The 24,241-nt window shown below is 36.2% G+C and overlaps 2 protein-coding genes and 1 pseudogene across 13 annotated transcripts in view; 2 read left to right on the forward strand and 1 right to left on the reverse strand.

Moving 5' to 3' along the window:
• Positions 1 to 419: 419 nt before the first annotated feature.
• Positions 420 to 3,164, forward strand: LOC145792441 (uncharacterized). The gene is made up of 3 exons (XM_082873142.1): positions 420 to 564; positions 2,360 to 2,766; positions 2,852 to 3,164. Exons 2-3 carry the CDS (start codon positions 2,628 to 2,630, stop codon positions 3,016 to 3,018), a joined length of 306 nt encoding a protein of 101 aa, XP_082729268.1. The 5' UTR covers positions 420 to 564; positions 2,360 to 2,627; the 3' UTR covers positions 3,019 to 3,164.
• A 2,029-nt stretch (positions 3,165 to 5,193) lies between these two features.
• On the forward strand, positions 5,194 to 14,619 carry LOC114310125 (TMV resistance protein N-like). 11 transcript variants are annotated; one of them, XM_082875160.1, is made up of 7 exons: positions 5,195 to 5,482; positions 5,702 to 5,774; positions 5,993 to 6,586; positions 6,848 to 7,949; positions 8,062 to 8,340; positions 8,450 to 10,025; positions 13,781 to 14,619. In XM_082875160.1, the coding sequence occupies exons 3-7, from the start codon at positions 6,060 to 6,062 to the stop codon at positions 13,822 to 13,824; spliced, it is 3,528 nt and encodes a 1,175-aa protein (XP_082731286.1). In that variant the 5' UTR covers positions 5,195 to 5,482; positions 5,702 to 5,774; positions 5,993 to 6,059; the 3' UTR covers positions 13,825 to 14,619. The 11 variants fall into 11 exon arrangements, with proteins under 11 accessions (XP_082731292.1, XP_082731286.1, XP_082731287.1 ...); XM_082875161.1 differs by having other exon boundaries at positions 5,702 to 5,727; XM_082875162.1 differs by having other exon boundaries at positions 5,195 to 5,463.
• Positions 14,562 to 24,241, reverse strand: part of LOC145789077 (uncharacterized) — a 44,122-nt pseudogene continuing 34,442 nt past the window's right edge. The window contains exons 7-11 of the transcript XR_014333391.1: positions 23,627 to 23,761; positions 17,979 to 18,078; positions 17,464 to 17,530; positions 14,965 to 15,043; positions 14,562 to 14,883 (exon numbers count right to left, since the gene is read on the reverse strand). The product of XR_014333391.1 is annotated as an uncharacterized LOC145789077 (transcript). The remainder of the gene's footprint in view (positions 14,884 to 14,964; positions 15,044 to 17,463; positions 17,531 to 17,978; positions 18,079 to 23,626; positions 23,762 to 24,241) is intronic.

Consider the following 24,241-nt stretch of genomic DNA (forward strand, 5'->3'; position numbering starts at 1 on the left):
TTCAATCTTTTATGCGGTTCAAATCTTCTCTTCTTTTTCTTTCTTCGCTGCTCAGCTCTTCTTCCTTTCTCTTCACTGATGATCTGCTTCCCTTCTCTTCCCTACTCTCATTTTGTTCTGTTTTTGTATTACCGAATCACCTCTTCATTTTTTTATTTTTTTTTGCTCTTATTTATTTATTTATTTATTTTTGTTTCTGTAAGTTATATTATATATATATATATATTTGTAAGTTTCTCTTATATATAAATTATATTTTAATATATATTTATTTATTTATTTTTGCTCTGTAAATATATATATTTTTGCTCTTATTGTTGTTCTGTTTCTCTTTTTTCTTTTTGTTTTTCTTCTTCAATTTTGTTGGCTCTTCTTTGCTGCTATGCTAGTGCTGTTCTTTTTTGGTATTTTTTCCCTAAATTTTGCTAAAAAATTTTCTTTTAATTTGCACAATTTGTAGCACACAATGTCAGCCTCTGGTTCAGGAAGAGGAAAAATGTTAATGGTCACAGATCTGATCCTGGTTGGGAACACGACATTGAAGTGGATGCTGCAAGCAAAAAGGTAAATGCAAATACTGTAATGTTGCTCGTTCTGAAGGAATATATAGATTAAAACACCATTTGGCATGTACTCATCAAAATGTCAAACCTTGTCCCCAAGTTCCGGAAGATGTTAGGGAAACATTTATGAGTCTTTTAAGAACTCAAACATTAGAGTCTCAAAATAAGAAAAGGAGGATGCTTGATGTTGGTGATGATGATTCTGATGAAGAAGTGGAATTATTGCATGCTGGCCATGACAAACAAAAACATTATAGGCGTATGGATAAATTTGTGGTGAAAAAGTCTCGGCACTAAAATCAAAAAACTATCAATCAATTATTTAAGAAAGAAGATAGAGATGATGTTTGTCAAACAATTGCCCGATTTTTTTTTACACTAGTGCAATTCCTTTTAATTGTGTCAACAACCCTATATTTCCACGTATGGTTAAGAAAATTTAAGATTATGGAAAAGGCTTGTGCCACCATCATGAAATTAGGGTGCCATTTTTAAAAAAAGAAGTGCGTGAGACATTGCAATTACTTGACGAGTTCAAGGAACAATGGAAAAAGACTAGGTGTACAATTATGTCCAATGGATGGTCGGATAGAAAGAAAAGATCAATTTGTAATTTTCTTGTCAATAGCCCTAATGGAACTATCTTTCCATCATCATTGGATACATCTGACATTTCAAAAATCGGTGAAAAGGTTTTTGATATGTTGGATGAGGTTGTTGAGAAGGATAGAGTGGAGTATGTTGTGCAAGTGGTGACCGACAATGCTTCTAATTATAAGTTGGCGGGAGAAATGTTAATGGATAAGAGGAAGAGCTTGTTTTGGATGCTTTGTGCCGCTCATTGTATAGATTTGATGTTAGAGGATTTTGAGAAGCAAATCCAACTTCATCGAGTTACAATTAAAAAGGAAAAAGAATTGTGGCATACATTTATTCAAGAACAAATCTTATTCATTGGATGAAGGAGTTCACCAAAGGTATTGAACTTATTAGGCCCCCAGTAACTCGGTTTACCACATCTTACTTGACCTTGAGGCACCTTCGTGAGCAAAATGGTGCATTGTTCTCTTTGTTTACATCATCCAAGTGGAGGAATAGTTGATTTGCAAGATCTGAAAAGGATAAAAAAAAATTGAAGATATTGTTTTAGATAATCGTATTTTTTGAAAGGGCGTTTCTATGTGCTTGAAGGCTGCGGTACCTATCACTAAAATACTTAGATTGGTGGATTCGAATGAGCATCCGGCGATGGATTCATTTAGAAGACAATGGATCGTGCGAAAGAGGAAATTCAAAGCAATTTGAATAATGTTTTCTCATGGTAAACTTTTATTTAGTTAAACTTATTTACTTTACTACTATATTTCCCTAAACTTTTTATTTATTCATTAATACTCTTTATTCATTGGTGTTAGCTATGATCCTATATGGACCATCATTGATAGAAGATGGGAATCCCAACTCCATCACCCATTGCATGCTACAGCATACTTCTTGAACCCTTAGTTTCATTACAGTCCCAATTTTTAGCTCAATGCTAAGGTTAAAATTGGGCTGTACAAATGTCTTGAAAGAATGGTTCCTGATGCTAATGAGAGGGTGAAGATAGATTTGCAAATTGATGCATTCAAGAGTGCAAGAGGACTCTTTGGCATACAAAATGCAATAATGACTAGAAAAAAGAAATCTCTAGGTGTTTTTTTATTTTTACTATAAGTTGATTTGTATCATTTTTAATATCTTATTATTTGTTTTCATTTCATCAATTTTAAATTTATAACTAAACTTTCTTGTAGCTGATTGGTAGGACTCTTTTGGTGATGAATGCCCGGACTTGAAGAGGTGTGCAATTAGGATATTAAGTTTAAGATGCAGTTCATCAGGGTGTGAACGCAATTAGAGTGCTTTTGAGATGGTACATTCAAAGCGGAGGAATCGTTTGCACCAAAAGAGAATGAATGACTTGGTGTTTGTCATGTACAATTGGAAATTGAAACAATGACACACGAATAGACAAGCAATCATGAATCCATTATGTTTAGATGATGTCCCATCAGATGATGAATGGATAACAGAGAGAGAGAGACTCCGACTCTTCCAAGAGAAGGAAATTGGTTGAGTGTGCTTGATAGGAATGCTCGACATGGATGTGATTCGAATGAAGATGAAGTGGAGGCCCTTGCCAAGAATTTGGAACAAGCTTGTAAGTTTATGTACACATCTTTTAGTTTTAATTAGAAATTATAACTTTAATTTTACTTCTAATTTTTTTGTTTACTTCAACTTAGGTCGTGATCATATTGGTGGAGAACATGATGAAGTTCATGAAGTAAGTGATGATGATGTTATGGATCAAAATATGGATGCTTGTGATCATGACTTTGAAGATGCTACTATTGGTGAAAACAGTGAGGAATTGGATGGCACTGTTGGTGGTGATGATAATAATGATTAATGTTGATGTGGCAATGATTAATGTTGATTGTGGCAATAATGATGATAATTTCGGCGACAATGATGACTTATTTTAGTCTTTTATTTGTTCTTCTTTTATTGAGTTTGTCTTGTTTTCATTAAGAAACAATGACAATGGTGTGCAAGTGTTGGTATTTGCTTTTATTATATTTTGACTTCTTTTTTGAAAAAAAAAAAGGAAAAATGTTTGAATGCTACCCTTGAATTGCTATATTTCTTTTTTTGGGCCTTATTCTATATATATATTGATAGTATTACTTAGTCATATAAAAATTATTGTATTTTTTTTATCATTTTAGTAGGATCTTACGATTCTCGATCCTACAATCCGATCCTACAATTTGATCCGACAGATCCCCAAAATGATTCTGTGTAGGATCCTGATCTTAACAACCTTGGTTGCAACCTGTGTGTAGTGGATATAGAGAGAGAGAGAGAGTAGTAGTAGAACGATGAAAGAGGAGAGGAGTGAAAGAAGAGATGAGAGAAAAGCCAGAAACATGTTTTGGCCCAAATAAATTTGATCATTAATTTTACAAATAGAATTATTTGAATTATTAATGATGTTATATGAGACAAATATATATATATATTGAATAATGTTAAGACTCTAAATATTTCATTAATATTTTTATTAAATATTTTATATAGATGTAAAACTTATTTTATATAAGTTTTATACTCATGTGAAACATTTAATAAAAATATTAATAAAATATTTAGGATGCCTAAAATTTTCCATGTATTTTTGCAAAATTCCATCCATCATATTATAAATATATATATATATATATATATATGATGTTGCCATGCTGGTGATCCTTATCCCTCACCCTCATCCACCGATGTGCATTCAGGATCCTCTAAAGTAAGAATCCTGAAGTGATCTCCTAGAGTGAGAGATCCAACGGCTAAAATCAAAAATAACCAAAATGACTTCGTTTTGGTTAGTAAGTTGAAAAAAAAAAAAAGAAAAAAAAAAGTTTGATTTCGAAAACGCAACCTCTGTTTCTTGTATTCAATGCTTCCCCATTTTTAGCCTTTCCTTCCTATTCAACCCAAAATCTTTTGATTCTTATTCTTTATTCCTAAGTTCATGTTCTTATTCTTTATTCCTAAGTTCATGAACTACCCATAAAAAATATGAGGACTCAAAACCAAAACATAGCAAGTTGGGTCATCAGTTTTCTTTTTGATTAAAATCAATCTTCTTCAAACCCATTTCTCAATTAATCTCCCACATGGAAGACAAAGACCCATATTATTCTTCCCCCAAACTCCTCACAACCACCCAGGTATAACAATATTCATTTTACCCTTATTCTATTTAAAATAAATTTTATTATTATTTTTTCAGTGAATCAAGCAAAAAAACAGAGTTTGATTAGTAACCCATTTCTAAAGTGCTCTGTTTCTTTTCTGTGAATAGGTTGTAGAAGAGCTAAAAAAGCTATGGAGAATGGCTTTGCCAATAACAGCAATGAACTGTTTAATGTGAGTATAATCTGTAAAAATGTTTTTGAAATTGTTTAACTTACTTTCATGGCCACCGAGGAGAAGAGAGAGTGTCTCCCTATTGCTTCATATTTGCGGGAATCTATTCGTCATTTTGAACTAGAGCTGATTTTTTTTTTTTTCAACTTACTAATCAAAATGATGTCGTTTTGATTAATTTTAATTTCAGCCGTTAGATCTCTCGCTCTAAGAGATCACTTCAGGTTATTACTCTAGAGGATTGTGATACCATTTCTTTCTCGTTCGTTCAATACATTTGGGCCCCGTTTGTTTGGGATTATAGGGAGGGGATTGGGTTTGGTAGTGAGGAGGTGATTGAGAATGGGGTGTTTGTTTTGAGAGATAGGGAGGGGATCAGTAATTCCTTGGTATTAGTAAGGAGGAGGAAGGGAGATTGGTAAGGAGGAGATAGAGATGGTATTAGAAAAATAGTAAGGGGATTAGAAATTTTTTATTTTTTATTTTTTATATATTGGAAATTTTTTTTTAATAATGTTTATTTTTTTATATTTTTTTATTTATTTTATTATTTTATATAAAATAATTTAACAATTCCTCACTATCAATCTCTCCCCCACTATCAATCTCCTCCATCCTATCTCCCAAAACAAATGTAGCCTTGAAACTTTTCTCTCTCTCTCCTCATCTCCCAATCTTCGTTGCTTTGTCTCTTCTGGTGTTTTTTTTTCCCTCATCTCTTTCGTTGTTTTTTCCCCCACTTTCAGACTTCTCTTTACATCACTAATCCCTTACAACTGTTGTCTCCTCTCATCAATCTCTCCTCTCTTGATTATCTTCAATATTTTTGTCGAACTCATCACCGTCAGACGCTCTTCATTATCAACGAACACAAGTAGAAGGCAGAGCATCAGATTTGTAACTATTTTGTAGAGGGAAGAGAATTATTTTGGTACATCTCTCTTAGATCTGTAACTACTTTGGTTATTTTTTTTAAGATCGGTAACTATTGGGGTTGATTTCTTTCAGATCTGTAAATATTTTGATAAGATCTCTTAGATTTGTAACTATTTTGACATATATTAAATCTATATGTTTTGATTTTTTTTTTTTTTGTAATCATCATACACTCCTACTGATGTGTTCTTCACGGCACCCGACCCACACCGACCGCCATCCTTGGATTCCAGAAATAGAGAAAGAGGGAGAGAAACAGGTAGGAAACATAAGATAAAGATGGAGTGTTTACTGGTTAACTATTAGGTGAGTGGGTCTTCAAATTTAAGAACAAAACTCAGAAATTTACCAGAATTTTAAATCATAGGTGATTGCTCACAACAAAGGTTAAATCTTTTTTTTTTAACCTTAAATTTTTATTATTATTTTATTTTAACTCTCTACAGTATTCCGTCCATATATTTTAAGATCAAAAGCCCATCAGATAGGAGTGCTTGCAAATATCGCTTTCTTACCTTTTGCAGAGTCACCCCGCTCACTCACTTATATTCCTCCCTACAATTCATTTGATCTCTAATCTTGGGTTGATCCATGGCTGCTACAACAACCCTATATGGCTCTTCTCGTTTTGCTTCTTCATCTTCTTCAACACTACCTCGCTGGAGCTATGACGTGTTCTTGAGTTTCAGAGGTGAAGATACCCGCAAAAATTTTACTGATCATCTCTACGCGGCTTTGGTTCAAGCTGGAATTCACACCTTCATTGATGACGATGAACTCCCAAGAGGACATGACATTTCTTCGGCCCTGCTAAAATCAATCGAAGAATCGAGGATCTCCATCGTTGTTTTCTCAACAAACTATGCTTCTTCGAGATGGTGCCTTGATGAGCTCGTGAAGATCATTGAATGCAAGAATACACTTGGACAATTAGTTCTTCCCATATTCTACCATGTCGATCCATCTAATGTACGGAACAAAACAGGGTGTTTTGGAGAAGCATTTGGAAGACATGAAAAGCTTTACGTGGATGAGATGGAGAGGGTGGAGGTGAGGAGAGCTGCCCTCACTGAAGCTGCTAATTTAGCAGGCTGGGATATTCCTAATATTGCTAATTGGTAATTTTTAACATCTTTTTAATTTTGCGGCTGCTACTGCCATCAATTTTTATCTTTAACTAGAAAATCCTATCCTTATTGTTTTTAATATTTAAATATATATATATATATATTATATCGAATATAATTAGTTCACTTTGTAAGTTCTAAGATGTTTTGAATTTTACATTCCTTAACTGCATATTTTGAGTCGGGTTTGTAAGGTTTTGAATTTCTGTAATATTCAATAGTTGTACTTTTAATTTGGATCGAAATTGACAGGTATGAAGCAAAGTTAATTCGAAAAGTTGTTAAAGAGGTTTCATGTAAACTGAAACGTACATTCCTAAATGTTGCTAAGCACCCAGTTGGAATAGAGTCTCGTGTTGTACACATCAATTTGTTGTTGAGCATTGCATCAGATGATGTTCGCATGATTGGGATATACGGCTTGGGTGGAATAGGCAAAACGACCATTGCAAAAGCTGTGTATAACCATATTTTCCTCCAATTTGAAGGGTGTTGTTTTCTTGCAAATGTTAGAGAATGTGCAAGACAATCCAATGGCCTAGCTCGATTGCAAGAACGACTTCTTTTTGCATTATTAGGGACAAAGAATCTAAAGATTGACAGTGTTGACCGTGGAATTATTTTGATGAAAGAAAGGCTCCATTCTAAAAAAGTTCTCATTGTTCTTGATGATGTGGATCATTCAAGTCAATTAGACACCTTGGCAGGAAATCATGACTGGTTTGGTCCAGGAAGTAGAATCATCATAACAACTAGAGATGAGCACTTGTTGAAGGGACTGAAAGTTGATGAAAGATACATGGCTAAGGAATTGAATGATGAAGAGTCTCTGCAGCTTTTCAGTTTGCATGCCATGGGCGAAACCAATCCATTAGAAAATTATGCAGATCTTGGAAATGGTATAGTACGTTATGCTAGTGGGCTTCCACTAGCTCTTGAAGTTTTAGGTTCTCATTTGTTTGATGTAAACATGGTATTATGGAAAAGTGCATTTGATGAATTACAACAAATTCCTCATGACGACATTCAAAAAAAACTTAAGATAAGTTTTGATGCACTAGGTAATGGCAAATTTAAGGACATCTTCCTTGATATTGCATGCTTTTTCATTGGAATGGACAAAGATTGTGCCATTACTATATTGAATGCTTGTGATTTATGTGCTGAATATGGAATCTATATGTTGATTAGTAGATGTTTATTGAAAATTAATGAACAAAATAAGCTGACAATGCATGATCTACTTCGGGATATGGGAAGGGAAATCGTTCGTCAAGAATCTCCCAAGGAGCTTGGAAAGCGCAGTAGATTGTGGTTTCATGGAGATGTATTGAACGTACTTGGAAAAAACAAGGTAAGAGTCAAATCTTTTAGTAAGCTTTTGGCTTGGAATGCTAATTTCTGTTGTTTTTATGGTCTTTCTTCCTTCTAATTTTCAATTTTGTTTTTAAATATTGCTATGTTAGGGAACAGAAAAAATTGAAGGTGTGATCCTAACCGGGCTACCCATGTTAAATATGATACAATGGAGTAATAAAGCATTTGCTGGGATGCACAAGTTAAGACTGCTTCAAATAAATCATGTGCACCTAAGTGGAAATTTTGAACATCTATTTGAAGAGTTAAGGTGGCTCTGTTGGCATAACTGTCCATTGGAGTATTTACCATCCAATTTTCATCCAGAGAAACTTGTTGTTTTAAACATGCAATTCAGTAGATTTAAAACACTCCGAATAGATGGCAAGGTATGACATTCTTGGCAAATTCATTGTTGTTTGGGATTTGGATAAATTATGTAGTGGGCCATGATGAAAAAAAATTATATAATTTTGTATATTTTTCATGGTTTAACAGCACTTCAGGAGCTTGAAATTTCTAAATCTCAGTAATTCCAAATGCCTAACAAAGAGCCCCATCTTCTGCGCACTACCGATGCTCGAGGAATTACTGCTTGAAAGTTGTACAGGTTTAATGGAGCTCCATGAATCAATTGGGCTTCTAGATAAACTTGTTCACTTGAATTTGAAAGATTGCATGAACCTTGGGTATCTTCCAGGCATTATCTGCAAGTTAAAGTCAGTTAAACGTCTAAATCTCACTGGTTGTGCAAAACTAGAGGAGTTTCCAGAGCACTTGGGATGTATGGAAAGCTTAACAGAGCTTCTTACAGATGGAACAGCCATTAAACAACTACCTTTCTCTATTGGACTACTGAAGAATCTTAGGAGCTTATCATTGAAGGGATGTAATAGGCAATTGACAACTAAATCCTGGTTCTCTCTCATTTCATCTTGGGTTTTACCGAGAAAAAATCCCAACTCCATAAGATTGTTACCATCTTCTGTTTCAGGTTTGTGTTCCTTAACAGAGCTAGATCTCCGTGATTGTAATCTGTCTGAAGAAGATTTTCCAATTAATTTTGGGAGTTTATCCTCATTGCGAGCGTTGGATTTAGGTGGAAATGATTTTTGTATCCTGCCATATGGCTTCAGTCATCTATCCAAGCTAGAAAACCTTAACTTGAATAATTGCAGAAGTCTTCAGTCTATCTCAGGTCTTCCTCCTAATTTATTGGTAGTAAATGCTGAATTTTGTGCATCGCTTGAGAAAATATCCAGTCCATCAATTGGGCTTCTAGATAAACTTGTTCATTTGAATTTGGAAGGTTGCATGAACCTCAGGTATCTTTTAGGCAGTTTTTGCAACTTAAAGTCTCTTGAACATCTAAATATCGCTGGTTGTGCAAAACTAAAGGGGTTTCGAAAGCACGGGGGACATGTGGAAAGCTTAACCGTGCTTATAGCTAGAACAGGCCTTAAAAAATTACCTCCTTTGTCTATGGGACTACTGACGAATCTCAGGAGCTTATTGTGGAATAGATATTGTAAGCAATTCACAACTAAGTCACGGTTTTCTCTCATTTCATCTCAGGTTTTATTGCAAAAAATTCCCAACTCCATAAGATTTTTACCATCTTCTATTTCAAATTTGTGTTACTTGACAAAGCTGGATCTCAGTGATCGCAATCTGTCTGAAGGAGATTTTCCAGCTGATCTTAGGAGTTTATCCTCATTGCGAGTGTTGTATTTAGGCGGAAACAATTTTCATAGCCTACCATGTGGCTTCAGTCATTTATCCAAGCTAGAGCACCTTGGGTTGGATAACTGCACAAGTCTTCAATCTATCTCAGGTCTTCCTCCTAATTTATTGGTAGTACAGGCTCATGGTTGTGCATCACTGGAAAAAATATTGGGTCTATCAAAATTGAAGAATCTAGTAATGATGTTGAGCAAGGACAGAATTCAGCATTCTCTCTCAAATCATAATAATGATGGAATGGAAGAATCTCACTGTTTTGAAGGTGCACGAATCTTTCCCTTGGACAGGCCCAACAATTTGCATGAATCCTTCAGGTCTATTTCTCTCTCAGGTGCAACAATTTTGCAAAAAAAATCTCTGAAAATTAACTGAAATGTGTGAAATCAAATTTTATTTTAAATGTGACCTTTATAATACCAAAGGGTAAGATTCTCTCCTGTCCAGACTATATGAAGTGGAGAATACTCTCGAGGTCTTTGGAATTCACAATGGGTTCATTACAGGTTTTATTTTGATGATTTGAATCTTTCGTTTTATCGGACACTTCATATATTTTATTTATAAAAAAAATTAGATCGATCTGATAATTATAATATATTTCATTTATTAAATTTGTCACTAAAAAAAAAATGATAATTGTGCTTTTAAATTATATAGTTTATTTTTTAGTAACAAATATAATAAATTAAATAAGTTATGATTATTTGGTCAATTTAATTTTTTTTGTGAATGAAATAAATTAAGTGCCCAATAAAATAAGTAGTTCAAATTACTAAAAGCCTAAACAATACTAGTAGACTAGAGAGAGAAATATGAAATATTAGAAATAGAAAATGTCTTACTGAATTTTTTATTTAAAATTTGTTACTCGAATGATTTGACAGTAACAATTTTAAAAATAAGATTGACTTGTCTTTTCACTGTTTTTATTACCAATTACATGATAATATATTAGAGGATTATATATCACATGTTTATATCATTTTTTAATATCACCAGCCTGCTTGGAAAGATGGCATTTGTTTGCATTAATTTGTTATTGAGAATTTAAGTTTTATTGTATGATGGTTCCCTGAAACTTATGATTTACAGAAAACAAAGTGTGCTACAATTTATGGACAACAAAACAATATTGGTTGTTGTAATTTTAAGTTTCACAGTCCAGTCGTGTGAAAAAACACGCTGTTAATAATCATCTTTAAACAAGATAATTAATCATAAATATTTATATAAATGGTGATACAAAATAATTGATCATATATAGCATATTTCTATGATAATATGTTATTTGTTTTCATTAATTTCTTAATAATTATCCTTAAACAAATGAGCCAGTCATAAATATTCGTGTGGACAATAATATAAAACAATGATAAAAATATATGTGATATATGTAACATTTCTTTTTTCAAGTATAAATTACTTTGATGAGTGTTAATTCTAAATGATAAAATTAAAACTTGCCACTGTTTTGATGCACAAAAATTTCAAACTAGATTATGGGGATACGGAATATTTTAACTTGACATAATCTTAATCATACATATCACATGAAAAGAGTGGGACTTGTCATTAAATATACAGTTTCACTCTCAAATTATTCTACCTCTATTTTGTGTTATTGATTTTGTAGTTGATTTTGTATCTGGAAATTTATTTTTTTTTTTATCTTTATTTTGTAGGTAGCTTTAGCAACCCTGTCCAACTATAAGAAGTTGTTTTATATTTGGGTCGAAATTAATTCCTTATTTTTGGTTGCCATGTTTTTTATTTTAATCCCAAGTGACCCATATGAGCCTCAAATGGGCCTTGGGCCTGCCATTTTTAGAGTCTAAGCTGTTTCTTATTCTTATCAGGGAAATGTTATAATGTGCACCCTATTGCGAAGTATATAATTTTATCATAAAATTTTATAATATCAACTATAAATGAGTAATCTCAGCATAAATTAGTATAACAAAAAATATCATAACCAAGTCATAATATCAAGTATAAAATTTTAGATATTTTATTATGTTAATTTGTGACGAGTTTACGCATTTTATAATTGATGTTATAAAATTTTATGATAAAATTATATATTTTTGTGATAAGGTACATATAGTACGCACTCCTTAGGATGCACACTATAAGATATCCTTTCTTGTCATAGTATCCATTTATGCACACTATAGGATATCCTTTCTTGTCATAGTATCCATAGTTTGGAAGATATTTAAGACCCTAATAAACCTCCACAATTTCACCCCAGTAAAATAGTAGATGTCAACTTTTAATTTGTTATATAATTAATTATTTGAGACTATTTTTTTACTACATCATTGAAAGTAAAATTAAAAATGATGAAACGGAAAAATATAGTAAAACTCTAATTTTAATCTATAAAGTCCTACTTTTCAATTGTTTTCATTTTGCAGAGGTATTTACCCTTTGAAGTTTGTCCATCAGGTTGTGCGCTAGATGCGCACATCAGATGCATTGCTCTGCGTGTGGTGGAACAATGTTACAGTTTGCATGATATTTCATTTTGTTTTTTGCGATTAATAAGCTGTTATAATTTGTACTTTATTTATTTATTTTTTATTTTTTTATAATTCGTACTTTATACATCTATTCTTTTATAAAATTTAGGATACATTATAAATACATTTTTTAAAATTTATTTAAAATATAAATTATCTTTGCGTAGTTTGAAAAATTACATTTTTTTTTATATTTTTTTATTTAACAAAATTAATTAAAAAAATAAAATTATTAACTAGTTCACTAGACAATAATTTTTTTTATCCAACTCCCTCACTAAAGGTTCTTAATAGTATAAGGACACAAAACAGAAGACCGAGCAAGGTTGCGCTATCCAGTCTGGAGTTCTGTTCAGACAAAAGAGTTAGGAGACTAAGGAATCCATGAGTTCGGAGTTCTGTTCAGACAAAAGAGTTAGGAGACTAAGAAATCCACGAGTTCGAATTGATTTTCATCATTCTATTTATTATTGAACAGATATCTAATCGTATCCAAGCGTCTTAATAGGTAGGTTTAGATGCTAGTCAGAGTTGGGCAGATTGCGATACTCAATATGGGAGACTTGGTCAAATATCAGTTATAGAAAACGGAAAAATTATTACTTGTTTGACTTGTTTAGCCTCCGTTTGGGAAGTGGGTTGGCTTTTTGGCTTTTTGACTTTTTGGCTATTTTAGCCTGGGCTATTTTAGCCTGGTTTGGGAAGGGCTTTTTGACTTTTTGGCTTTTTTGACTTTTTTTGTGAGAGAGGATTGTAATGATTATGGGTTGGATTTGATGTTTTGTTTTTTGTGGCTAAAATAGCCTATTTTGTTTTTTGTGGCTATTTTAACCAAAAAAGCCTGGGCTTTTTCTTGCCAAACGGAGGCTTAGTTTGTTTGGCTTTTAAGTTCTTTCTTCTTTTCTTCTTGGGTCACTTTCCTTCCCAATCAAAAGCTACCGACTTTGTTCACCTTAGGGCATGACCTGCCCTTCTGCTTCAATCCACCCTTTCTTTTTCACCGGAGCTTCATTGGCGTTCCCCAATCAAATGTTTAAATGTGAGTTATACACGTCGAGGTGCCAATTGGGCTAATGGAACAAGTTAGTAAAGTAGCTAAGCTCTTCCAAGGGAAATTCGAACGGAATTATAGAAAAAAAATGATAAAATTTCTAACTCTCTCCTATAAAATAATAATATTATAAGAATTATTAATTGAAATATATTTATAATATTATTAAAAATTATTAATTAACTTAATGAATATGGCATGTTTTTTTGTCAAAATAGACCATCTATTTTCTTCGAGACAAAAAATAAATAAATTGCACTTATTAAATTAACCTAATTTTATTTATGAATACATAAAACATCTTACAAAATAAATGATTTAAATCATAAAAAAAAAATCCTTGTTGAACCCCACATATTTAGACAACACCCTCTAATTTAAATTTAGACCGGATAGAAAAGAAGTAGCACGCGTCCCTTCACTTTCCTATATCTTGTTAATCTAGCTTAAGACTTCGTTTAAATCATAAATTTAAGTATAAATTTAACTTAAAAATTGATTCAAACACTGCAGGTAACTTAAGGATTAATCAATCCGATATACAGTCGACCAAATAGGATCAACACAAAAAAAAAAACCCACCCTGAGATGTTTATTTGCAATGTCTATATCTATGTCGGTGACTTAGCTCCCAGCATTGTCATTCCTCACAATATTCATTCACGAAGCAATCTTCAGAGATTTAGACAAACACTTGAACAACAAAGATGTCTGGGTGCGGTGAATATCATCATCCATTCGGTCACGGTGTTCACAACTTAGGACACCACAGCCCCGGTGGACATCACAGCGGTGCAGCTCGTCACGGTGGAGGACATCACGGTCACGGCTAGGGACATCCTATTTATCAACACCACGGTCATGGCTGGGGGCATCATATTCATCAACATGGTCACGGTGAACATCACGGACATGTTGGCTGTGGTGGTTGTCACTGTGGAGGACGTCACAGTCATGGTGGGAGACATCATGGTCTTGGTAGTGGCAGTCCTGGCAAAAGGCACAATTACCATGGCGGACGTGGAGGTCACAGCAAGGAGCATTATCATCATGTGGTCATTGTTGAGAATGTCAGTAACCCCTGAAATTGCGACAACTAGTGGATAGATAGAATTCTTCCGGTTAGCAGTCCTCTGAATTGAAGAAATAAGAAGCAGCAGTGCGATCATGTATTATTAGATTTGAAGAGAGAGATTTTCCTTTGGTTGTGCTGTGTGTATTGTGCTAAATATTGTACCAGCTTGAGTTGTTTCATTGTACTATACACCAAAATAAAAGGTTGACTGCAGTAATATATATAATTTTGAGTGTAAATTTTCATGGAGTAATGCTATACATACACAATTTTTGAATCCATAATTGCGCAAACCATTATTGGATAAAGTTTTCGTAGTTTAACATACTTGAAAGGAGCAACTCCGTGCATGAACTTCCCGCTAAAGCATGGCCTGTTAACAGGACATAAATTTAACATGCTTATATTACCTAAAAAGAAATTAAAACATCAAAGACAACTCCAAATTCTTACGCAACTATACATGACCAACAATCATAAGTTACTCTGATCTCTACTAGTTGGCAGCAATATCTTTAAGCATTTCCTTCAGCTCGCCAGTCTACATGACACACCAAACCATAAAAACAATGTATGATGTATCCTAGGCGTAAGAAGGAGAACAAATTTGATATGATAATACCTGGTGCATGTTGAGAATGATGTCTAATCCCCCGATGAACTCCCCCTTGATAAATATTTGTGCATATGTGGGCCAGTTGCTGTAAGGATAGACCATGAGACTAATTGAAACAAGTATAAACAAACTACATGTCTTATCGACGACTTTGGACCAAATGGGTTGCTAGGTCATGATCGGTACATGGCTTAAACAGCAATTCCATTTGCAAATGTTTGCTTCTTGATATTAATTTGTATCACTAAAATATGACAACTGAGCACACTTTTCACAAATAACCCCAAAAACATGTGTAATTGATACACAGGCAACATCGTGGATATTTGACATAATAAACAGCATCCTAAAAAATTCATTCAAGATTTGGCCATGTCTATCAAGCTCAGCTATCTTTTGAAAAAAATATTCATATACCTGAATCTCAACCATTTGGGCTAAAAATAGCCAATAAAACAAAACACCCACACATCACTCTCTCTACTTTTTTGCACGTCTTTTTATAAAAAGTCAAAAAGCCAATTAAAATAGCTACTTCCCAAACAGGGCCATTAAAAGTTAAAATAGCAGGAAATTTGATCAATTATAACTTGTCTAAAGAAGTGTTAACGGGCTTCTGAACATATGCTGCTGTGGCCAGGTATTCTTAGCCACTGCTGGATATGGATATGGATCGTTTAATTAAGTAATTTCTAAATCCACTTGAAAGGAATGCTATTCAAATGCCGCCTACGAAAATTCTTTGAATTGCTGCCACTAGTTTGGGAACAGGCTTTTTTAGTAATTTTTTGGCTTTTTGACAAAAAATATAATATAAAAAAAACTAATATGTTTGGGATGACTTTTTGATTTTTTACGAAAAGATGTACAAAAAGTAAAGAGAAGAGAATCTATGACTTTTTGGTATAGGTTGTTGGCTTTTTGATTTTTTTAGTGACTTTTTGGCATTTAGGCTAAAAAGTTATGTTGCCAAACGATGCCTTGCAATATCATGCTTCTTGAAACAAATTTTCTGCCTCAATGCAATTTAGAAAACAAAACCAAATCAAAATAAAACAAGAACAAAAACAAAAACAAAAAATACCTTGTTTCTTAGCTACTTCTAATTCTATAGCACAGGACAATTGCCAAAAAGCACTCTATCTATTCAGAGCAGTTTGAATTAACAAATAGCAGTTTGAATTAACAAAACATGCAGTCATACACCTTGAATGTAAACAAAACATGTAAACTAAGATTTTAACTTATTACAAACATTGCCCCTGGTGCAAACTCAAACATCTCGATTATAAACAATAATGTTGTGGGTGGTATTTGTTAAGGCAGTCGACAGATGGCCTTTTGGGAAGAATGCAGGTACCGAGATGTCAAGGTAATCACCAATGAGGGAGGAGGTGAGAGATCAAGAAGCCTTAGAAGAGAGAAAAGAGGGCGGTGCACAGGTCTTGCTGTATACCAGATATGGTAAAGATGGTTGATAATGGTAGTGATGCTTCAACGTCTGCATAGAGGCCTCCTTATATAGGATGGTCAAACCATGGAGGCCAGCTCACTCTTAGAGAGGTAATTGACCCTCCTTGTTTCAACAAGAATGAGGTATCCCAACCACCTCTACATCCTAAGATCAAATCTTGGGATTTGTATCATAAGAGCAACAATGTAGGCATCACGGGGGGCTTTATTGTTGCACATGATACAATTTCCAAAATATCGTGTCTTGATTAGAGCAATTGTCTCTCTAAGACTGATCAAGGTGCAAACACCCTTGAGGTAGGGGGATGGAAAGGCACCAAAACAAATCCCTAACTCTAGCTTCTAAGCCACATACCTCCAATGATGCCCCGAGCAATGATTCCAAGGCCTAACACCGAACCTAGGTCATCAAGGTTTTGGATGATGGTGTTGGAGATGTCTTGATCAGTAGGAGACAGCTTTACGGAGAAAGAGGAGATGAGACATAGTAGGGTCATGGTCTGGCAGAGGACCACTCAGCCAAGCCAAACGGGACACAGAGCCATGTTGCTACCGAGCACAGTTAGTCGAGCAGGGATGCCTCGAAACCTCGACACAATTACATGGTGCTCTGACCATGCCTCGGGATGCCCTATGTTGGTTCATCTTGCGGTGACATGGCCAAAAGCTAAGGCATTAAGCATGTTAGCTAGCCAAGATAACATACTTGGTGGTTTCTATGCCCCTGCTTAGGCTAGACTCACAACCCCAATAGCTTATTTTGGAAGATGACACCCGCCAGTGCGGGTTGCCACTTGACAATCCCTTGTCTGAGTTGGAGATGATATGGTGCCAATAAGGCCAACCACAAGGTGAAGGGTATTCAGGTACAACAAATGTTAATTATTACTGTAATTTGAGTATATCCTGTGTTACTAAGAAGTGCCAATGGGAGGGTGCCTTATATATGAGCAGGAAGCTCTTAATGCTCCGTAGATGTATAGCAATGTTTTGTGAGTGTTCTAAATAGTATAATACCAAGCACCAAGTTACCTGTATGCTTTGACAGCATTCTTAAGCTCAGGATCTTCCAATATGTTTCTGGCACTCAAAGGAACATCTGCAAAAGGCATATCAATGGTAAGAATGCCATAATAACCTAAAGCACTCAAGTCAGTAAAGAGCAAGGTCAGCTCAAATTCAGTAAAGTGAAAGGTCAGATCAAAGTTCAACAAACAGGAGGCCGAAATGTAACCCAGCTATCATATATAACTTAAGCCAGCTACTCATTTAATGCTTCTATTGTGTCACCTTCTTGTACTTCCCTATTTAAACTTTTAAGCAAACTAAACGGTCATCTATAACTATATAGCCTCACAAATTCATTCAATTGAAAATATAATGCACTTCAATTTTCATTTTCCAGACATGAATAAACCAAATACTCACTACGGACCACATAAACGAGGGTAAATCATCCCAGCTCATTTAAAAGATACCGTTGTTGAACTGAGCCAGGGAATGGAATGTACAAAAATAGTCGTAAAACTAAGAAAGAGAACACTTACTATATTGCTTCAACACTCTTACTGCTAGTGAGCTGAATCCACATTGGGGAAGATCAGGCACCCCTTTCATGTAAAGCATCACCGGGTTGTCCTTGACATCCTACGCTAAAAGCTAAAAGCAATCAATAAAAAGAGACTCTTAACAAATAAACAACTAAATTTTTTTGCTCAATAATTAAAAGAGAAAATACTTGAGGCTCAGTGAAGCTTGGGTAACCAGCTTGGAGAATGATAGAATATCACCCCCTATTTATAAATAAAGATTTAGGGTTTACAAGAAAGGCAATTACAAGATGATCCCAGAGTGCTATCCCTGAGTGCATAAAATGATTACAGACAGACCCTAGTGTACCTTTCGGCTAATATAATATGCTAATACTTAATATAATATGCTAACACTCCCCCTCAAGCTGGTGCGAAGATATCTCTCATGCCCAGCTTGCCTAATATGTCATGAAATGGTTTATTCCCAATCCCCTTGGTGAGAATGTCAGCAAGTTGTTCACCAGACTGGACAAAGGGAGTACAAATGGTACCACTAGTGAGTTTCTCCTTAATGAAGTGGCGATCAATCTCAACATGTTTTGTCCTGTCATGTTGAACTGGATTATGAGCGATGTTGATGGCGGCCTTATTATCACAGTATAACCGCATGGAGTCCGTCTGATCAATACCTAGATCACGCAACAATAATTTGATCCATAAAAGTTTACACACACCTTGTGCCATAGCTCTAAACTCAGCTTCTGCGCTTGACCTGGCAACCACATTCTGTTTCTTACTCCTCCAAGTAACTAGGTTGCCGCCAACAAATGTGCAATACCCTGAAGTTGATCTCCTATCGGTTACTGACCCAGCCCAGTCAGCATCTGTATAGGCTTCTACACGAAGATGATCATACTTTGAAAAATACAGACCCTTTCCAGGAGCAGACTTCAAATACCTCAAGATTCTCATGACAGCCTCAAGGTGAATCTGATGAGCATGCATAAACTGACTAACTATACTGACAGCAACAGCAATATCAGGACGGGAGTGAGATAGGTAAATGAGCTTACCCACTAATCGTTGATAGCTCCCCCTATCCACAACTTCTCCTCCTTCATCATCCCCTAATTTCTGATTGGGTTCCAGGGGGGTGGCACATGCCTTGCAGCCAAGCATCCCAGTTTCCTTCAACAGGTCAAGCACATATTTTCTCTGTGAGATAAATATCCCATCCTTAGAGCGAGCAACTTCAATTCCCAGAAAATACTTCAAGCTGCCCAAGTCTTTGATTTCAAACTCTTTAGCTAAATATTGCTTCAACAGAGGTATTTCCCCACTATCATTGCCTGTAAGAACTATGTCATCTACATAAACAATAAGTGCTGTAGTCTTACCGTGTGAGGAATGTTTCACAAACAATGTGTGATCTGCCTGACTTTGTTTGAAGCCATATTTAAACATAGCCTGAGTGAATCTCTCAAACCAAGCCCTTGGAGACTATTTGAGACCATATAATGACTTCCGAAGTTTGCATACTTTGCCTTCTGTTTGATGATCCTCAAAACCCGGAGGAATGTCCATATATACTTCTTCTTCGAGGTCACCATGGAGAAAAGCATTCTTGACATCAAACTGATAAAGCGGCCAATCTAGATTAGCTGCTAGAGAGAGAAGTACTCTGACTGAATTCATTTTAGCCACGGGTGCGAAGGTCTCCTGATAATCAATGCCATATGTCTGAGTAAACCCTTTTGCCACAAGTCTTGCCTTGTAACGCTCAATAGACCCATCTGCTTTGTGTTTCACAGCATATACCCATTTACATCTCACAGGTCGTTTGCCCGTAGGTAACTCAGTTAATTCCCAAGTGCCATTCTTCCTAAGTGCTTTCATTTCCTCAATCATGGCTAGTTTCCATTCAGAGGTAGCAAGAGCATCCTGAAAATGGTTAGGAATGCTAACAGAGGAAATATTGGACACAAACGCTCTATATGAGGATGACAAATGAGAGTATGATACAAACTGTGAGATAGGATGTTGAGTACAAGATCTCACACCCTTCCTCTTGGCAATAGGAACATCAAGATCAATGGACTCGAGAGATTCAAAGTTACCTCGACTCTCATCAGAAGCAGGAGATGGCAGTGGGGTAGCAGAAACGGTCCCGTGTATCCAGTTAACTTGTTTTCTGTCTATATCCCGGACATAAACATGCCCGTCCGTATTCTTGGTGACAGTGGGTTCTATAGTCCCAGTAGAAGAGGGGGGTGCAAGAACAACTGGTTCCACCATAGGAAGCACAGTAGTAGAGGGTGGTGCAAGAACAACTGGTTCCACCATAGGAGGCACAGGACTCACTTCACACCAAGGCTCCCCCGGAAATGAGGACGGTGACACCGGAGAGGACAAGAAATAGGACTGGGATTCAAAGAAAGTTACATCCATGGACACAAACCACTTACGAGAAGAAGGGTGGTAACATTTATACCCCTTTTGAGTAGGAGAGTAACCAAGGAAAACACACTTGAGGGAGCGAGGGTCCAACTTACCACGAGAGGGAGAGTGATTATGGACAAAACAGACACAACCAAATATTTTGGGAGGAATAGAAAACAAGGACGGAGAACCGAGGAGGACGTGAAGCGGAGCCTTTTTGTCCAAGACCTGGGTAGGGAGACGATTAATAAGATGGGCAGCGGTGAGAACAGCGTCGCCCCAATAGGGCTGAGGCACATTCATAAAAAAACACATGCACCGAGCCATGTCAAGAAGATGCCGATTCTTGCGTTCGGCCACCCCATTTTGTTGAGGGGTATTGGTGCAAGAGGTCTGATGGATAATGCCATGAGTAGAGAAATATTGTCCTAACCCAGAATTTATGTATTCCCCGCCATTATCAGAACGAAATATTTTGATAGTGGCCCCAAACTGAGTACAAATCATCTTATGAAAAATGCGAAACACAGAGAAAACCTCACTCTTATCTTTCATGAGATACACCCAAGTAGCACGAGAAAAATCATCAATAAATGTAACAAACCAGCGATGACCTTTCACAGACAGAACACGAGAGGGACCCCAAACATCAAAATGTATTAATGAAAAAGGAACGAAGCTTTTATTCAAACTGGGAGCAAAAGAAGCTCTATGTTGTTTTCCAAGTTGACAAGACTCACAAAGAAAGTCAGACACATGATGATTTGCAAAACTAGAAGGAAATAAATGCTTAAGTAAATGAAATGAGGGATGCCCAAGACGCCGATGCCACAGCCATAAATCAGCGGGGTTAGTAGAAGACGTGGTGGAAGAATAAGCAAGTTTGTCCGGTTGATCTAGGAAGTAGAGACCATTTTCTGCACTACCACTGCCAATCGTCCTCCCCGTGACAAGGTCCTGAAAAAGACAATGATCAGGAAAAAACGTCACACTACAATTCAAATCTTGGGTAAGACGACTTAAGGATAACAGATTAACAGAAAACTTAGGAACATGGAGAACAGAAGATAGATGTATGGTAGGAGTGACTTGGACTAAACCTTTTCCAGAAATGGAAGAAACAGTACCATCGGCAATCCTAACTTTGTCCTGACCTGAAGAGGGCTTATAGACAGAGAAAAGATCAGAGGAGCCAGACATATGATCTGAGGCACCAGAATCAATAATCCAAGGCAAGGATGTATGACACAGGAAAGCACAAGGAGAAGATGCTAAGTTACCTGAGCGGGCAAAGGACGAGGAAGCGGTACTGAGAGCAGTAGAAGATCGGCGGTCCAACAATTGGCGCAAAGCATCCTCCAGCTCAGTATCAGAAGCTTGGGTAACAGAAGTAGAATTAGAATCAAGGGTATCAACGGCACTAGACTGATGAGCCCGGGAATAGGAACCACGTCCTCTAGATTGGCCTGACCGACCTCCGCGAGAACCAGACCGATCACCTCGACCCCCGGATGGAGTCCCATGAAGTTTCCAACACGTCTCATGAGTATGCCGTGGCTTCTTGCAATAATCACAGAATACAGACTCCTTAGTAGCAGACGGAGGAGGCAGGCTGAGGCCATCTCGAGGAGTAGACAGTAATGCGGAACGGTCAGTAGAGACAGGGGACAACATAGCAGACCGGCGACTCTCCTCATTTTGTACATAGGCAAATGCCTCCTGAAGTGAAGGAAGAGTATCCATACTCAAAACTCGACCCCTAACTGGATCATACTCTACATTTAGGCCGGCCAAAAATTTAAAGACCCGTTCCCGTGAGATGAACTTTTTGTATCCGATAGAATTAGTAGGGCAAACGGGCTTATAGTCTTCCAGGTGGTCAAGGCGTTTCCAGCCGTTGGTGAGGAAAGTGAAGTACTGAAGAACAGTCTGCTCCCCCTGAAGTGAGCTCTTAATAGAGCGGCGCAACTCAAATGCCTGTGAAAAATTTCCTTTGCGGGAATAAGTAACAGCCACAGCCTCCCAAACGTCCTGGGCAGTCTCCATAGACAAGTAGCCCTCACCAAGTTCTGGAACCATCGAATGGATAAGCCAACTCATAATCAAAGAGTTGGTAATCTCCCATTGGTCATAACTTGAGTCAGTGGTACTAGGTGCCTGTATCCTGCCATCAACATACCCCATCTTCCCTCTGCTTTTCAAAAACAAAGTCAAACTTTGAGACCATGCCAGGTAGTTCTGACCATTAAATAGAGAGGTGGTGATTTTCAGACTAGGGCTGAGGTTCTCAATCATGGTAGTAGGTAGAATGGGACTCTCACTCTTTGGTGTTTGAGAAGAAGGGGGCACACTGGTGGAATCTGTCATGGATACAATACTACCGAACCCGCAACAAAACTAGTGACAATCACAAACCCGGAAGGTGGTAGTGAGATAACAGGCACAATGACTATTATAAAGACATAACAAAATTAAGAAACCATTTTTTTTTTTTTTTTTTTTTCTCTTTTTTGTTTTTTTTTTTTGTTTTTGTTTTTGTTTTTGTTTTTTTTTTTTATATATATTGATTTTATGTATACATGTATTTATATATAAATATATATAACAGGTTATATTTATATATATATATATATCAGGTTATATATATATATTTATAGATAAATATATATCAGAGTGAGATACCAGAGTGCGATACCAGAGTGATGAAGACGACCGAGAGATGAGGACGACGAGGGCGATGACGACGAGGGCGATGACGGCTGGAGGAGATGAGACGAAGACGAGCTGAGGAAGACGACCGAGAGATGAGGACGACTAGGGCGATGAACGACGAGGGCGAAGACGAGCTGAGGAGTCGAAGACGAAGCAGACGAGCTGAGCGACGAAGACGAAGACGACAGAGGACGGCTGGAGGAGATCAACCCAGCAGATGATCCAACTAGGTACGTTTTGAACCCTAACCCTAGATGTGTAGCTCTGATACCATGAAGCTTGGGTAACCAGCTTGGAGAATGATAGAATATCACCCCCTATTTATAAATAAAGATTTAGGGTTTACAAGAAAGGCAATTACAAGATGATCCCTGAGTGCTATCCCTGAGTGCATAAAATGATTACAGACAGACCCTAGTGTACCTTTCGGCTAATATAATATGCTAATACTTAATATAATATGCTAACACTCAGTATCTTTAATACAGAAGGTACAGATGACTACTGTCAACCTGCTCTACAATATCCTTCAAAGAAAGGCCAGAATTCTCAAGCTTATTAGTGGGTCTCAAGTCCTCGTGTATGTCAGGATCATTTGTCATGGTAGTTGAGTATTGCATCCCATGGTTGTTAAAGGATCCAGCTGCCTACCAACAATTAAAGAAAAAATATTAGCATCATTTATATGGCCATCAAAAATTATTTGCTTTAAAGATAAAACCACACACTTGTGGCCTAAAATTTCAAGAAAACCCTTTTTTTGGTTTTCTGAGTGGAGTTTAACAATGCAAACATTTTTGTTCACAATTTTATGATTAAGGATCCAAGAAATCTAGAATCAAATGGCTATGAACATATCAAGATCCTAAGTAGTTTCTTTGACTGTAAGTCCTTTGAAAATAAGAGAAACATGAATAAAAAAGAAACAGTTCAAACAAAGGGAATCCTTTGGTTTTGAAGCAAATAGAGACATAGCCAAAAGACCAACAAAAAAAAAAATCATGTAAAACCAAAAAATAAAAAATTTAAAGGCATATGAGGGAATGGAGGAGAACTGAATCAAGAAGAAAATGGACTGTCAGTAGAATAATGGAGTCACTTAACGTTTCAAGACAGATGATACCTGA

This window comes from Camellia sinensis, chromosome 6 (assembly GCF_055761805.1).
Source record: "Camellia sinensis isolate YWXY chromosome 6, ASM5576180v1, whole genome shotgun sequence".
Lineage (NCBI taxonomy): Eukaryota > Viridiplantae > Streptophyta > Magnoliopsida > Ericales > Theaceae > Camellia > Camellia sinensis.

Excerpts from the sequence above, each read along its gene's own strand:
- LOC114310125 (XM_082875156.1), top strand. The coding sequence starts at position 6,060 with ATGGCTGCTACAACAACCCTATATGGCTCTTCTCGTTTTGCTTCTTCA. Across the intron at positions 8,341-8,449 it reads CACTCCGAATAGATGGCAAG|CACTTCAGGAGCTTGAAATT; the intron begins GTATGACATTCT and ends ATGGTTTAACAG. Across the intron at positions 10,026-13,780 it reads CAGGTCTATTTCTCTCTCAG|GTAACTTAAGGATTAATCAA; the intron begins GTGCAACAATTT and ends CAAACACTGCAG.
- LOC145792441 (XM_082873142.1), top strand. The coding sequence starts at position 2,628 with ATGGATAACAGAGAGAGAGAGACTCCGACTCTTCCAAGAGAAGGAAAT. Across the intron at positions 2,767-2,851 it reads CAAGAATTTGGAACAAGCTT|GTCGTGATCATATTGGTGGA; the intron begins GTAAGTTTATGT and ends ACTTCAACTTAG.